Source organism: Mya arenaria, chromosome 12 (assembly GCF_026914265.1).
Source record: "Mya arenaria isolate MELC-2E11 chromosome 12, ASM2691426v1".
Classification (NCBI taxonomy): domain Eukaryota; kingdom Metazoa; phylum Mollusca; class Bivalvia; order Myida; family Myidae; genus Mya; species Mya arenaria.
Genome location: NC_069133.1, coordinates 339,035 through 356,733, shown reverse-complemented (window position 1 = coordinate 356,733; position 17,699 = coordinate 339,035). Strand labels below are relative to the sequence as shown.

At 32.7% G+C, this 17,699-nt stretch overlaps 1 protein-coding gene across 4 annotated transcripts; it reads right to left on the bottom strand.

The window, feature by feature from the left end:
- Nucleotides 1-5,963: 5,963 nt before the first annotated feature.
- Nucleotides 5,964-16,975, bottom strand: LOC128210275 (alpha-(1,6)-fucosyltransferase-like). 4 transcript variants are annotated; one of them, XR_008257135.1, is made up of 13 exons: nucleotides 16,555-16,975; nucleotides 16,223-16,418; nucleotides 15,269-15,374; nucleotides 13,721-13,911; nucleotides 12,717-12,834; nucleotides 10,599-10,839; nucleotides 10,029-10,266; nucleotides 9,640-9,723; nucleotides 9,153-9,245; nucleotides 8,911-9,067; nucleotides 8,095-8,247; nucleotides 6,707-6,973; nucleotides 5,964-6,197 (listed from the first exon to the last, which is right to left on the bottom strand). XR_008257135.1 is itself a non-coding variant. In XM_052914507.1 (12 exons), the coding sequence occupies exons 1-12, from the start codon at nucleotides 16,655-16,657 to the stop codon at nucleotides 6,818-6,820; spliced, it is 1,836 nt and encodes a 611-aa protein (XP_052770467.1). In that variant the 5' UTR covers nucleotides 16,658-16,975; the 3' UTR covers nucleotides 5,964-6,817. The 4 variants fall into 4 exon arrangements, 3 of the variants coding, with proteins under 3 accessions (XP_052770467.1, XP_052770468.1, XP_052770470.1); XM_052914507.1 differs by having other exon boundaries at nucleotides 5,964-6,973; XM_052914508.1 differs by having other exon boundaries at nucleotides 5,964-6,973; nucleotides 10,029-10,233.
- Nucleotides 16,976-17,699: the final 724 nt, after the last annotated feature.

The window sequence follows — 17,699 nt, the reverse complement described above, 5'->3', positions numbered from 1 at the left end:
CATCACGTGCAAGAACTTTTACAATGTTTTGTAATGTTATGTTGCAACCTTATTTTGACGAATGTTAATATATATACATATAGAATAGATCTATGTAAATTAAGAGTATCTTTAGATTAGAAATAGAAGCAGGAAGATAGCATAGACCCGAACGAATATCTTTTGAAAATAAAAAATGTATTTTGTGAGATGTATTGGAAGATGAATTTCATTTTATTCTTGAATGCCCTCTGTAAAACGAATTACGAAAGTCATATATCACTAAGTATTATCGAATTAGACCAAACTTACCAATATTTGTTGAATTAATGCAATCCGAAAATGTTAAAGCGAATAGAAATTAAGCCATGTATGCATTTAGTTTAAGAAACAAGTATCATTATTGTTATGACTAATGATAGCCTATATAAACGATATTTCACACTGATCTCTCGCTGTAATATTCTGTCATGTATTGATTTTACTCTATATGTATACAATAGTTATAAGTTTTGTATTCTATGCGATGTCATATATGTTCTTTATATTATAAATATTGTATTGATCACTTGGCAACTTATATATATATATATATATATATATATATATATATATATATATATATATATTATAAATACTTTCTTTCAGCAGTGCTCCAAATCTCAGTGTAATTTGTTAAACTAATGAAAAAGAACTCGTAATATACGTTTTACAAATCATATTGAGCCATAGAATGCCGATCTTACCAATATTGCATTAAGGTAGGATTGCCAGCGGTATTAATAATGATACTTGAACATAAATAAAGTTAAGTTTATCTGAAAGGCACGTTCATGTTATAACCATTTGATGATAAATTGCAAATATTTACTAAGAAATCTCGTGTGTGTTTTTTTAAACTAATGAGATAATAAAATCTACGTTGAAAATACACACCGCAATTCGTATACGTTCGTAGCGAGCTTCAAATGTTCTCGATTACATGATACATGTTAACAACCTATAGCGTCTTTTACTACCCTACAGTAAAAAATCAACTACCGAATTATTTACAGAAATGTCTTCTCCGAATGAGCCGGACATGAGCCTAATTTTTGTTCTACTAACCACCTGTTGACAACAGTTATCAAGGAGCTTGCTTTTTCGTTTATATTTGCTTATTTCTGCTACATCAACTAATGTTGGAGTAACATAGCATAATTAAAAGTGTTTTTTTCTTATTTTCAGTCACCTCAAATCAGTCCCTCATCAAAAACTGATGTATAGGATGTTGTTGAGCCTGGTCCGTCGATTCAAAGACCACAACAGAGCCATGCAGCATCTTTCTGTTAGCGGTTCATCTTTTAACTAGAACTGTATGATTGCAGACAGTTTATAATCCAATACTAGAGCCGTCTATAATTTAACATCACACCAAATTGAAATATACCCAAGGGCAGCACAAGTGTGTTGGAGAATTGTCCTCGCACTGAATTCTTAAAATTTAATATTTCAAGCTGTATTCTCACAAATTTGTCGTCTTTACTGTTTTATCATTTGTCTTGAAATGAGCCTTTTTTACCCATATATCTTGAAACAAGTGAAACAAATGCTTAAAGGCGATCAATGGTGTTTGTCTTAAAGCGTTACTACCGCTTAAAGAGGAATGAAGCATTCAGCAGATTAATAAATAAATCTTATTTATTAGTTAAAATAATTCAAATTTAACCACGTCTGTGGGACAAGGCATGCGGGATACATTTCAGTCACTCCCCGCCGCCCATGAGTGCAAATATAACCCCTTCAACCGCCAATTAAGGCGGGGGAGGGGAGATTGCTAGAGTACATCTCAACTTCCGTGGAATAGAATTTTAATGACGCTCTTCTATAATACATTTGATTGAAAAGGATTTTTTGGGGGTAAATTTTGGCAGGAAAAAATCGCAAGCAGAGAGTTGGCTGGGCTGTCTTCCCTTTTAGTTTAAAAATGCATATATACATATATAATTTATTGTTAAATTGTTTTGGGGCTTGTCGAGACCTAGGTGGAGCACCTCGTTATCACTTGGTAAGGAAATCCACAAGTGGACTTTAATATATCTAATTGGGATTTATTAATTTAAAATCAATTTATTTTGGAATTGATAGAATAAAGATAAAACACTGATAACAGTCTGAACGAGTCTGCTGCATGTACATTTCTCAAGGCCGGGAACGTCGTAGTACTTGGCGTCCCGGTGGTTGCATAGCTGCATTGCATTGCATTGTCAGGAGATTGCTGTTGTTGCATTTTATATTGGCAGTTGATTGTTGCATTGTTGCGTTGCGTTGCATTGCCAGGAGATTGCTAATGTTGCTTTGGCTTTTGCAATTGTTGGTTGTATTGTTGCGTTGCAATGCCATGAGATTGCTGATGTTGCATTGGCTATTGGCAATTGGTGGTTGCATTATTGCATTGCCAGAAGGGTGCAGATTGTTTTGCGGATTTTGCATTGACTGTTGTCAATAGGATCATTTCAATGCAGACAGAAGTTGTTGGGTTATCCCACTTTGCTTAACAGGCTATTCAAGCACGGGTAGGCCATAGGACATTATAGCCTTAGCAAAATATTATTACATGGTGTATAAACACTAAATACAACGGGTCAGCCTAGCCTTTCTCGGCTCGCGTGGTTCGTTCCCACTCGGACTTCCAGCCGTGTGTCACTTAGACCTATTATTGTGTTCGTTTGTTTTCACGGACATATCTTGCCATTCCTTTAACTAAATATTTCTTTTAAACTGATGTACCAATAGCAGTTATTGTAAAGCAAATTTATTATGCTCTATCATGTTGAATATGTAGAAGTAACCTCAGGAACTTTAAATGTCGATTTTGTCTTGTTTATGTTTAAACGAAGTCGTGAAATAATTATTTATGTGTGTTTTAAGTAATTTATTATTGTGTTCTCTAAATGTAGTGCTAAACACTAAATCCCATCTGCAGCCAATTGTATAAACAGATTTACCCAGGGTAATATTTTACCGGCGGTAATTTTCCTGGTAAATTGGCGGTAATCAATTGTATAAAACAAAATTAAGATTTTACCAAGCTATTTACCGCGGTAATATTTACCCTCCTCCAAGAGGTGGGTAAATTGATTTACCGTCTCAGTTACCAGAATCAAGATGGCCGACCAGACATAAATAAACGCTCGATTCACAACTCATTTTGTCGATTTTAAAGACAAACTGAAACTTCGTCCTTAGAAAACTGTTCCATTACGTCCATATCAATAGAAGACAGGAATACAGAGGTAAGAAATCGTCAATAACCACTGTGTGAACAAATAAATGCATTATAAATATTCCAACGAACAAATTTCATGTACAAACACAGTGACACAAGAAATCTGAAGTTTTAGAAAGTTATTTACCTTGTTTCGCGTTTAAATAATTCCAAAATCTTTCAAAGTTCAAAGAAATGGTTCGAGACCAACACTTGATTGCAGGTCTCGACCTTACTTTGTTGAAATGTATCACACTTTGCACATATTTTGAGTATTTTGCACATACATATTTACAATCAAATTGAACCGCCTGTAAACATTGAACAATACTGTAAATGACAGCTATGACGTCATTTTCTATGAAATATACCTCAGTCTATAGTCTATTTCCACAGTTTTCTTTTATATAGAGGCAAACAATGGGGTGACTGCTAACCAAAATACTGTAAAGTGCCTTGATAATATAAAAGTTTACTGTATATTTGATAAAAAAACAAACAGCTGTGGTATGACAACATACCCAAGTATGATTTTTTGAGTTTGTTAAAATGTATATAAATTATACTGTTACATATACAGTTCTGTGATTAACACGTTTATGTTCAATTGTACACAACCATTTTATAATTGTGATAATGAATATTATAATCATTTTAGGCTTTTCATCAGCGAAAGCCAGCAGAGCCAGTGTGATGATAAAACATATAACAGGCACATGATTAAAGACACCAAGAGCAGTGAGGTAAAAATAAGGTTGTTTTTTTCTTCTGTAAATTATCAGTATACTGTCATTTTAATGAAAGCAAAATATCAATAACTGGTTTGTTTATTGTGAAAGCCATCATCTCTTACCGACGATCTTGTTAACTTACCTTTCAAATTTATAGAAACATTGGCCTCTAGGGAACGCCGTCAACCCCCCCCCGCCACCCCCCGCCAACCCCCACCACCTCATATGCATATTTCCATATCCGCACCCAATATTTATTAATCAGCCATTTAAAATATGAAGCTGATTTTCACAGACAACAAATAATTTTAATGATTACAAAATAATTTTACTTATCTTTAGATTGCTACCAGTGGAAGACCAAGGTCATATGACAAATGTGCCGTCAAGAAAACATCACAACATGAACTTCATGGAGCCGCTAGTGAATTCTATGCTGTTTAACATTGCTGATTCTGGTTATTGGTATATACCTAAGAATCGACTTTTGAATTTATGACCATTTATAGTTTAATGAAAATAGAAAATAAATGTTACACTCCTTGTATACTGACTTTATGTTCCTGTAAAATGAAAATATGGTGACTGTATGAGTAAGTACTTCTAACACTTCAATTTGACATCCACAATGGGACAGCTTAGTTTTTAAATAGTTAAAAAATATTATTAAATAGTGCTGACAATAACTGAAGAGATCACGTTTCATTCTATTTTAAACAGAAACACTTATGACATAAATAAGCAGACACTAAAAATAAGTTCATTAAGTTAATTATACATGATTGCACTTTTAGTGCCAAGTTGAGGTTACTGCAAGCCTATGGGTAGGGACATAATTATATATATATATATATATATATATATATATATATATATATATATATATATATATATATATATGTTACAAACAAGATCAAAGAAAAAGATTCAAGATCATTTGGTCATTAATAATAAACATAACTGATATATTATACAAATGTCGCATGTAGTTTAACAATCTTATGAATTTGCAAAGTGGTTGGATGCTTCAAGAAATGGCATTTCACATAGAAGATATAGAAAATATGAAGTACATTATTATTTTATAATATGTGTCTGTATTGACACAAAAAAGAATCAGTGGTGTTTTCTTGCATATATTCCTAATTTCAGCAATAATTCAGTTTAAAATATAACAATGGACCCCCAGCTTTAATTAACAAATACATGGAAGACTGAAACAATGGTACATATTAGATTAAAGATATGAATTATTGATCACTTTAATGAGAATCAATTCTATGAAACTCAGTGCATCATTTCTATGACAAGTTGAAACTGACTATAAATTCCTTAGGTGCCAGCGTGAGAAAAACGGAAGATGCCATTCAAAGATATTTTTTGAATTTTGTGTTAGCAAGTATAATTTCTTGTCAGTTAATTTCTGTTTTTAAATTATTCAGATATATTGTGTCATTATGTCTTGCAAATCATTGCAATAATGTTCGCATTTTCCCGCGGTATTCGTTGACCGTTTTGTATGAAGTAAAGAGTAACACCCCCGAATTCAGAATAAACCTACCCCTTGCAGTGTTGCATACATGTGTTTTATTGATCAGCCACGGGAGTAGCTTATAAATACTTTGTACTGTTTTGTTGAATATTTACCAGGTAACTTGTTGGGCCGATTTGATGAATTTTGTCATTAACCTGCCTTTTAGATATATTTTTTTTATAAAAATGGAATGTGGACATTCATTTTTGTATAAAAAAGATACCTCCAATCTGACAGCTGTGCGGGAAAATGACGTCACTCTATTGCATTATGGGACATTTTGGTAAAATTTACCCTGGTAAATTTACCGCCTTGGTTATTTATTTTATACAACGCATTTACCGCCATGGTAATATTACCACGGAATTTACCGGTGGTTTTACTTACCGAGGTAATTATTTACTATTGTTTATACAATTGGCTGCTGAGTGCAAAACCTAAACTCAAATATACGGACACGATAAAACAACCATTTGTGTTCGTGAGTTATTTTTAAAATTGTAAAATGCACTTCTCATTATTCATATACTCATAAGTTTTAGATTGTAACAAGTTAAGAAAGATTAAATTGTAATTGTTTTAGAAACAGTCTTTTTTTACACATATAAAATAACATTATTAAATACAGAAAAATAAAATTCTTTATCAGCAATACGGGCATTGAAGCAATGAAGGCCGCCATGTTATTCCTTGTTAAGCCGAAGTTCTGAAACGGAAATATCTTTATTCCACCACCTACACTTAACATAATGACCGGTGCCACATTTGCAGATCTGTTTGATACTGCTTCAATTATATTGACGAATAATTCAATCCATAGTGTCAGTTGTTTACAAAAGTTCTTTGTGTTATTAACAATTTTAATCATATGTCATGTCAAAGTCACTACAATTTTATTATCGGCTTTAAGTGGTTCAAATTTACACCTGACCCATTATTTTGAAAAGATTAAATGATAAATTACTCTTACTAGTCTTAAAATGTGTGAAAGTAAGTTATATAAGTAAGGCATGAATACCATAATTGTTATTTTTGATCGTCGAATAAGTGCAGCCTACTATAAGGATTGCTGTCATTACACTACTTTATCCATGTTTAAATTGCTGTCGCAATGAAAGTTAAGCACTGGATGTTATTTTCATCAGTTTAAAAATGAGACAGTTTTCATGCCAAAAAAAAGAGAAAAATAAATAAAGGAAATACAAGAGTATTTACTAATTTGTTGTTGTTGAATATTCTCCAATATGTGAGCAGAAGAAAGCATGTGATCGAATAGACTGTGTTTCAACTTTCAACATGTAATATAGAAAATTTCCATGGCAACACTTATTGATGCGGGTATTGTCTTTGTACATTGACTTCAACAATCTTGTATTTTGGCACTAATCCAACTTGTCCGGTCCTTCTATTCTTGCCAATAATAAATCCCTTTTCCTGAACTTGACTCTGCTTGTCGGTGTCCAGTATGATGACGTCACCTACCTTAAATTGAAGAATAGTTTTCATTGATAATTTCGTTCATGACAGCTGTGACACTGATAACAAAATGATTTTAAACATTCAAGGAAATAACTGATATGAATCAGTTTAGAGTCAGTTTATTTGTCCTTGCATCATTCTAGAGCCTAGAGGGCAAAAGAAATTTAAGTCATAAAGTCCTAATACCGCTACACCTCTATTCATAACAATTGAATATGAAGTACCGCGTTAGTCGCTGTTATAGGGCTTTAAAAAAGTAGAATTACCTTTGATTGATTAATGCTATTGAACAGTCTCAATTAAACCGAGGATTTTAAATATTGGTATTATTGTACAAACTATTTCATCTTTATCAATTCACGACTTCAACTTGACTTTTGAAGACTTTGACTACAAAACTTCCTGATTTCACGATTTCTTATTCATGATTTATTGAAATCGATTCTTGAGTTTAAGAGTTTAAGATGTCAACTTCATGATTTCACGAGTAAACGATTTTAACTTCCCGAATTCACCATTACAGCATAAAACCACGAGTTTTTCGGAAGTGTTTCTTTTCTTTAGATAAGATCATTCATATTGATGCATGAACTTTTGAAAATTCCTATACTATTTAGTATTAACATTTCTTGTCTCCGCTATAATAATTACACATATTTCTTTCTGTTTTTGAGCAATTAAGCTTTATTAGTTAATAATAGTATAAACAAACCTAAAATTGTAATATTTTGTTTAACCTTCGAGCATGTACTAATAAGTTTATTTGTGATTTGTGATTTTATTGGTAAGTATGTTGTATTCATAACTCTAATGCTCGAAAATTTATGCGTAAACTAGCCTATAGAAAAAATATACGCATTGATCACCCTTGAAGAGAAGATAACGTACAAAATAAGCTGGAATTCTGTACTGGTAAGGGAAATTTATACCGTGTGGAGTTTGGTATCACACGCTGATCAAACTACTTTAAGGTCCATTTTCGATAAGATAATGAAAGCAACAGTAACAGGGCCCTACTCTTTAAAATCAGCCTGGAAAATGGTAATTAACAAAACCTTAAAAGAAACATAGTATCGATTTTCATGTATTTATTTGGCTTTTGCATCTGCTAACTAAATTCTTACCTTAAAACTTATTTCCCTGTACACTGGATAACTATGGGACATCATTGCAGTATATATAATTGAAGAATAAAACCAGTCAACATCTAAGGAAACCACTCTGTTGAAAGCGTCCCCGTGATGTACGTGCATTAGTTCATACGCCAATCGACAAACCTAATCCTCAATGTATATATGTATTATTTCTATAAAACAGATGCTTATCAAGGTCACTTGATTCTGACTCAAGTATGATCATTTTTTATAATTTGACCACAAAAGGTTTTCCAAAGATTTACTTTCAATTTCAATTTGCTCAAACTTTCAATACACACGCGAAGAAACGAACGTATAAGCTTTAAGTTTCAGAACACCGGAAGTATCTGAAAACTTGATATTTTGAGTTGAACTCATATGATAAAGCATTGTATTTAGAAATTTCAAAGCATTTGCATTTGTCAATACTGCGTCGTACCCCTTTTAACTAAAAAAACATATAATATTTCGTTAATTCTAGAATTTTACTGTCATTTACCATGGCGTATTGACTTGAATTTCAAAACACATTCCGCTGCTAACAGGAAAAATATTACACTTTTCATTTCACATGAAATGGGTTCACCTTTAGTAAAGCGTACGTTCAATGCAATGACGAGTCAATTGGTCAATTATCAGAACTGCAATGCAAACACGCATGCAGGATTTTTGATTAAGTAATTATCATTTCAATATTTATATGAAAAACTACAGAAACATGTCCAGAATTTAAAAGTTTAAACATAACCCCGTTTACTGCCTCAGGGTCTGACCACATTAGTTTTGTTGATACCTTGTACTTACATTGGAACTCATGGTACACACGAGATAGTCGCATCTTGACAACAAAACTGTGTCTTGAACAATTCCATATAATGCCATTTTTGTTGACGTTCGTGTTTTCTCATCAGTGGAATACTGTGTGATGGTTTTGTTGAACAGAAACACAAACTCAGGGTATCTGTAAAAAGATAAATTCACGTTTATGATTTTAAACATATAATGTGATTAAAGTTGACAATGGATCAAAGCCAATCTTTACGAACTTTTGTTCGGCTTCATCGAGAACCTTGACGCTGTCCGCAGCCAAGTAAACCTTCCGCTCTACACGACCGTTAACTGCCTCGTATGCACTGTACCTAGTGAATTTAGTTATATTATTGTCAATCGATACAATCGATACAAAAAGGTAGGCATCTACATATCTGTATAACTGAATCTGATATGTGTGATTATATACATAATATGTCGTAAGCTACACACATGTATCACTGTACTCAAAAATTATGCTTTATGTTAGTTATTCTATACAACAAAACGTAAACAGCTACATAAATGTAGCCTAAAGTTAATACACGATCTGTGTTGACATATATTTTCTTGAATTTAACTTGCAGATAATTAAGATCGAATTTCAAAACAATAGGGAGAACTATGAGTCCGTGTCAGTACAGAAATGAAAACTCAATTTGTTTCTTTATTGATTTATGAAGGGCATACTTATCCTAGCAGTGACCTCCAAAATATACTAACCAATCAGCAACATGGTTCATGTATTCTTCTAATGCATGGAACTTAGCCTCAGTACCAATCTTGTCAGTTCTTCTTACATGCACCCTTGAAAAGCATTAAAGCAGTTACGATAGACATACTCAGGCATGAATACTTAGCCTATATACAATATACAATTGGATGGACTTATCTGGTATCTATTATTTTCTTGTGAGTTTACTCTTGGTGAATATGCTCTAATTACTACAAGTGACTTTCTTCTCCATCGTTTTGAAATAAATCGGATTGCTTTCAAGAAATCGGGTATATTCTATTCACTGTTAAATATGTTAAAGTGTGTTATGCAATATTCTTTCTGTGCTTTTAAGTTCATATATATGCAATTTAAGCACTTGACATGCTACCAGTACCCGACTACTGGAGATGAAAACGGCATTGTCTGCCTGGCGTCCTGGACAATTCTCGAAAGTGTATCATTTCCTAGCATGTATTCTGCCATAAATCCAATCCACCATGCGGAAGGTTGTTTGTTGAAGGAAATCAATTTGTTGGCCAAATGACTTGGAATTTCCATTGGATTTGGGATTCCATCTCCCTTTGCGTGCTTCGTCAGTTCTTTAAATGAAGCATACAATTCAAAGTCCTTCTCTACAAATGATAAATAATAGAGAATGATAAATAAAATGAAAATCAATTTTCGTGTTTATTTCGTGTAAAAATATATCCTAATTTGTTGAACTATTTCATTGTTATTAATAATATCAATACTTTAAGATGTATAAAATTAACCCAATAGAATAGGTATGTTTTTCTAAGACAGTTGGAATACGTAAAACAATATATTCAAACGTTTCGCTCTAAATTATAAAAAACCTAATATTTACTGCCACAAATGCTTTAGTTGTTCACGTTAATTTTTAGCATTCTCTTAAGACAATGTTCACTATCAAATGAAACTTTAATAACACAATAAAACTGACCATTTTCAATGACCTTTGAATTTGAAATTGAACACGGCCACTGTTGCCTATGTTTCAAATTAGAATAACTTTCAAAATCATTCGGAATAAATGAAGGGTTCTTAGCATCTATAACCAATACTCTTTGCGAGAGAAGAGCAGCAACCAAACAAGTATGGGTCCTATGTATGAAACTTCCGAAGCCTGTCCTTAACTCATGTAAACACGTCAATATTCTGGTTGAGTTACATTGGGGAGACTCCTAGAAACAACAAAAGACGAAAAAACACATGTTTGATTTAAGGCCATTTACGGTGTGGTTGGCTTGGATGAATAAATAGCTTAAATCAAAAACAAAGTCAAGTCCGCTTCATTTTATCGATACCGAACTAGTGTGTGTTTGAAAATGTTATTTTGTTATCTCCACAGATAATAGACGTCACGAAGGCTATGTCAACAACTTGAGTTCTTTCTTCGAGTAATAGCTACAAATAACACAACATATTTCCTTTAACACCTTTTAACAGAACAAAAAAATCACAAACTAAACCTTACTTTTGTTACTGTTTTCCATCCAATTAATATTACCATTGGCTGAATGATATCTGACACATTCCGATACATAAGTATGTAAATGCATCTTGACCAACTGCAATCGTAGAACTTAAAAGGGTTGCAGAGAGACAGCCAATAAATAGCCAAGTTTCAGTTGAAAAAAGAGCAGAAACAAACAAAATCCCCTCCCCCCCCCCCGAATGCCATGTTGTCAGGAATATTTGGACAATTGAATGACTATACATGGATTGAAATGACAGCTGATTTGTCATTATCATAGGATGCTTTAAGATTATGACCATTCATAGCGAGAGAATAGTTGGTACAGATTTTAATCATATTAAGACAATTACTGATAATTCCAAAAAAACATGTATCCCCTAAGCAGCAGGGAATAAGTAAATATGAAATAAATTTTGATGACCAATTCGAGACATGACCTTCACTCTATGCCCTTAAACTAAATAGGGGTCATACACTTTACACCCTAACCTTAATATCAAGATTGAGGGCCATTGGTGCAGGCATTGTCGAGTCATAACACGTACGAATTGTTTGTCCTTCAAGGTCACTGTGACCTTGACCTTTGATCCGATGACTGCTAGAATTGATAGGGTTCATCTACTGGTCAGCCAAATCTTCAAGTCAATTTGAGGGCCATGGGGTCAGCCATTGAAGAGTTTTTTGCATTTGAGATCACTTTGACCTGGAAATCTGACTCAATGACATCTTGATTCAATAGAGGTCATTTACTGGTCAGGCCCAGTCACTATGTCAAAGTTGCTGACAATAGGTCCATGTATTGTTGAGTTAACACTCGGACAATCTTTTCGAATTAAAGGTCATTGCAACCTTAATCTTTGACCCGAATACCGCAGAAAATCAAAAGGTGACATTTACAGACCAGTCACGACCTTCATGGCAAGTTTGATGGTCAGAGGTCTAAGGGTGTCGAGATATCACTCGTAAAAGCTTTGGTTTACCGACGGACGGATGGAACAGACATGCTGAACGACCAACCGACGGAGAGACACTTGCAAAGCACCGAATTTAGTCTTGGTTACAAAGAATGTTGAAAGAGAGTGGAGCATGAAATGTATTAGAGTAGCACTATCAGTTTGTTTGAGACTGAGCACTTGTTATAACTGCAAACGCTAGCATAGCTTAAATGCTATCAAATCTTATCGATCTTGATGTCCAAAACACTATAATAACGAAACAGTTTGATTTGAATATATACTTACTTCCATAACAGTAATAATCAGAAATGTTCAAAGGTAATACTAAAAGACGTAATATGTTTTTAAATTATCATTTATTTAAACTATTATGTTGTCTCAGTTAAGGCTTTACGAAAAATAGAATTTCAATTAATAACAAAATAACAATTTTTCTTTAGATATCATTACAGAAAAGAAAAGGCAAAAATACCTGTTTAAATATAATTAAAAAAGACAGTTTACTGAATCAAATTTCTTCAATTCATTTCGTTCTTATTACTCTTATTTCGTTCTTATTACTCCTCCAATCTATACCCCTGACGGCAGTTTATATAGTACATAATCCTATTTAATCAACGTGTACCTGGTATTGATTCAGATCATGTTGGACCACACTCTGCAGCTCACGTGACATTTGTTTATTCCATTCATTGCACATCTGTTGTCTGATTTGTTCTTCTAGCATTTCCTTTGCGATCTCACTGGTATGTATAATAAATCAAATTTTATGAAATAATAATTGTCGCTTGTGTCACAAATAGAACCAATTATATTAGATAAATTATTTGTTTTGAAACATATTTGATATTGTCACCGAAATTATTTAACCTTTAATAAAACTTATCCCATGTTTTATACATTTACCAGTATGCTTTGATTTAACACAAAACAGCTATAGCATATCATTGAGCATTGCTAGCAATACAATAGTCCCCAAACGGTTTTATTTCCATAAAAAAATATTTTCAAATGAGTGTGCATAATTTCCCTAACAAGATGTAAAAAAAGTTTCATATATTAAGCTTGCATACTTCTTGAGTAATTGCATGATCCATTTCTTTCAAAATAGACCGAATGGCCTTGAAATCACATTGAAAGTGTCATTAAAGTGTCATTTATGTAGCTTTCATAGTTTTGAGTTATGTCAAGATCAGGTTAAGAGGTGATACTTGTTGACATAGCAAAGACATTTTTTATATCCGACAAAAAACAAAAGAAGTGCACAATTTCATTATAGCCTTCTTCCTACGAAACAAAGTTCATTAATGTAGGTTTATTTTATTTTTTAGTTATACAAGATCATGTCCAAGATGGTCTTTCTACTAATTGGTTGCCATATCAACCACCAAATTTGTCGAACAACAAAAAACGTTCTTAATCTCAAAATGGCCGTATATCCACACATCTAGTTCCATTCACATAGTTGGAATACTTTAGTTATTTCAGCGGCTATTTTGTACTGACTGAAGGATTGACAGACGAACGGACAAAGGGTTAACCTGTACTCCCATCTGATAAAACCGGTAGGGGACTAATGAATTAAGCGCAAAACATTGAAGAAATGAGTTGCTGTTCGAAGAGTGTTACGTCTGTAGTTTATGAAGCTTCTTGCACACATGTTGTAACGGTTGCATTATTCCAAAATGTTTTGCAGACAATTCCTTTAAACCTTCACATCTTTTGAGAACAAACTCGGCAAAATAATAATATCCTTTTTCGCGATAACTTTGTACAAGTTCCCTTTGAGAGTCTGTGTTTATCGGCAACCGATCATTTCCCTGAAACAACATTCAGTATGGGTGTTCATGTGTATATTGCATATGACGAACTTATCATCATACTACATTTATGTTTGACATCAAGACGTCTTGTACAATTAATGTTGTATTTTGTTCAATTAGAGGCAGTACTGTACATTTCATGAACATTTGTTTTAAACTCGTTTACAAGCATGGCTATGAGTTGCGAACTCGAATATTTAAAGCGGCGTCTCATACATATTAAGTCATTATAAAAGTAAATTATTGCGAGGACGCGCTACAAATACTAGTTAGTACTTAATCTGGCCTTTAATGTATAATTGTTTATCCTACTACAGATCTTCATTTAAACGTTAAATTTTAGTTAATTTAAAGCAACCTGACATTCGAAAAAGAAAGCAATGAATGGTTGGAAGAAGTAAGGAAAAAAGACGTTATTGCTATGGAAAATGTAAGTTATTGTCATAGATGAGTCTTTGAATGAAAATGTTTGACGTGACACTTGATAATACTTATGTCATGATGAAGAAAATCTTTGCAATTTCCATTTGCAATTGATTGTATTTTATAAAGTGAGTTCTTCAGAAGCTTGCACATACGTACTTGATAATATTTAGTCATTCAATTTGCATTTCGCGCTGAACAGTAACAACAGTTTATTTATTTTTGGTCCTTAAGACTATTGAATAAGGCCGGCCATTAACCAAAAATAAAAAAAAATTAAACACTTACTAAGACATGATTTCAAAAAGAGTAATAAGTCGAAAAGAAAATGTTGCGATAAAAATAATAAAGTGTTAAAGAAAGAAGTCTTTGGCGTTTACCCAGTGCCATCAAACCAGGTTTATGTTTAAAACCTTTTTGCTACTGGGCTTGTTTCTGTAGTTTTTTCGAATAAATATTAGGGTATACGATATGTTGAACGCATTATTTGTTGTTTTTTTTCGGAGGGATAGCATTCTTATCAATCATTATTTTTTTTCAAATAAGTATGTCTGACGGCCAGAAATCTCGCGTTGCGGCTCATTTTGTTTGATGGTTCGAAAAGCATTTTACACGTATTCCAGGGTTTGGATGTATAACCTCTTAAAAGCTTACATCTTTTATTGATAACTCATCTGTGATAATGTAGGTTAAGGCGATATGAATTCAGAAATCGTGTCATGTAAATTCTTGCACCGCTGGTCGTATGTTCATCACTGTTATTAAAACATCTTTATCACAAAAAGCCTGTTTATGAATATTATCATATTTTTCTCAGACGTCTTAATCTCTTAATCTAATTTAAAAGAAGTATGTTCTGGTTTATTTTGATTTTTTTGTACTTATGAAAGCTTTTTGAAAGATACGTCAGGCTACCCAAAGTCGAACATACTATCATTGCAGATGATAGCGACATATGTACAACGTCTTGCAGTTTAAGCTCGATCTGCGTAGATGAGAATTTTTCTTCTAAGGAACGGAACATATTTTCATTGACTCTGAAATTGTAAACAAAGATGTGTATTTTTAAATATCCCTAATGAGTTATGTTAGAAGATGTAATTTTACGTTTTAATCAGAACCAGAATTTGACCGAGATTAGTACTGCAATTTATTACCAATTGGATGATTTTTTTCAGTAAATTTTATGCGTATAATGCAAATATACATTTTTAAGTTCACTGAGTTAACATTTTCTTTGACATTGTGAAAACTCAAAGTTGACATTTCACTTTTGACTGCGCCCAATGTCAAACTAAACTATAATTTGGCCTACAGTCGTATAAAGTTCAGATTACAAAATGTCAGAGGTGTGTTTCCGTCAAACTCCTTGTTTATGCGAAGAATAATAGAGATAGTTATCATAGCTTTTAATCAACATAAGTTATACAATAAAACAATACTTTTCCTTTTTATGTGTGCATCATATTCGATTATGTAATGCTTAAATTATAGATATAAATAAGTGTAGATAGTGTAAACTATTTTATTGCACATGTTTGTGTTTGTATTGTATGTATTGTTAACTACAGCAGAACTGCTTATAATATTAATTGGGCGAAAGAATTCCGAGTTGCATTAACTTTCGATAAAATTTTACTAACTATCTCGTTTCAGGCTAAAACGTTTCAAGCCCGTTAAGGCAACGCCATAGTTTCTATTAGGTATACACATGTGTATCTGATTTATTATATTTTATTATTATTCATTTCAATGTTAATATACTTAATCGTAAATGTTCTGTAAATTTCGACATAAATATTATGAGATGAGTTGATTTTAGGTTGATCTCCATAACGCTTCTTATGTCATAAATCACTTCATTGACGAAACAGCTAAAACTTACTCTAATAAGGCGCTTACATCCGATAGAGTACTATTCACGTAGTTCTGCAAAGACAGGGTGTTGATATTTTGAGCAAATCTTACAAGGTGTCTCCTTGCTTGAGAAGCAAAATGTAGCATCATCTCCGTTTGAACTGAATGAAGTTTCGTAGGTGTCCATATGAATTTTTCCTTTGGTGCATTTAACCACAATTTAACTGAAAAAAATTCAATTGGAGATTTTCAGAATCTAACGGTTCTTGTAAATGTGCAAACAATAAAGCGTGCACGAGGGTCGTATATCTTACAACAAACAAATCTTCCATTTTAAAATATGTGTAAATCGGTACTTACCAAGATCAAATTGATGGTTGATATACTGATCTTTACAGATGATGATAATTAAAACTGCCCCCAAAATCGCAAATAGAACCTGTTTTATTTTCATACGTGACATTTGTATACAAAATATAATTCAATCCGAATGTGAAGTTATTTTTTAATCGCAACGAGGCATTTTTACATACATTTTCTTGAATTTTCTTTATTTGGTGTAACACTTAATTGACATTTTTGGAAGCAATACTGATTATTTCCCGATCTTAAAATTTGAAAGATATACATGTCATTTTAAAAAACAAATATAATATTCCTTCGTGAACGAAATGTAATCAGTCACTGCTGAATAAGGTTTAAATGTTTGCTTAATTTTAACATCCATGTAATTTTTGTATTAACAAATTCCAACATTGAAAACTTATGCATACGCTCCGATGTGAACAAATACTAAACCCGTTTTAAACAAAAGTCTTAAGTTACGAAACAAATTTAATCCGAAAAAAACTGTCTTGGGTTACATTGAGGCCTTATTACATACTTTTGCTTGTATTGATTTCTATGGCGTTTCAGTTAAATTAAAATTTTGGAAGCAATACTGAATATTTCATGATGGTACCTCTAAGGTTGTGAAGGATACGTCTTCAAAAGAGATGCAATTGTCCTAAATGGCCTTTAGACATACATTTGCTTGTTTTGTTTTAATGTTTCAGTTTTATTGCATTTACTAGGAAATACTGAAACATTTATGGTGATCTACCTAAGGTGGTAAAAGTCACAGGTTGAATGTCAGACAATGCATTGCACATTTTGGATATTGAATCTCGCGTCACACACATGGTGTCATAACAAAAGTTTAGTATTGCAATTGCACGTGAAAGACACGTGTTGACAAGTAAGACGATGCATTGCACATTTTGTATATTGAATTTTGCGAGAATCATATGAGGCCATTATAAAAGTATATTATTAAAATTACACGCATAATTATCGTATACATATCAATATTAAACGAACATATCGTTTGAGTTCGAATCCAAACACGAAACCTTTATGGAACATAATTTAAGAAATTTGATGATTCAGTCGAAATAAATCGTAAAGAAAGCCCTGGGCTGGTATACAATATACACCTAACGTCGATCATAATTTTCGTATAATGT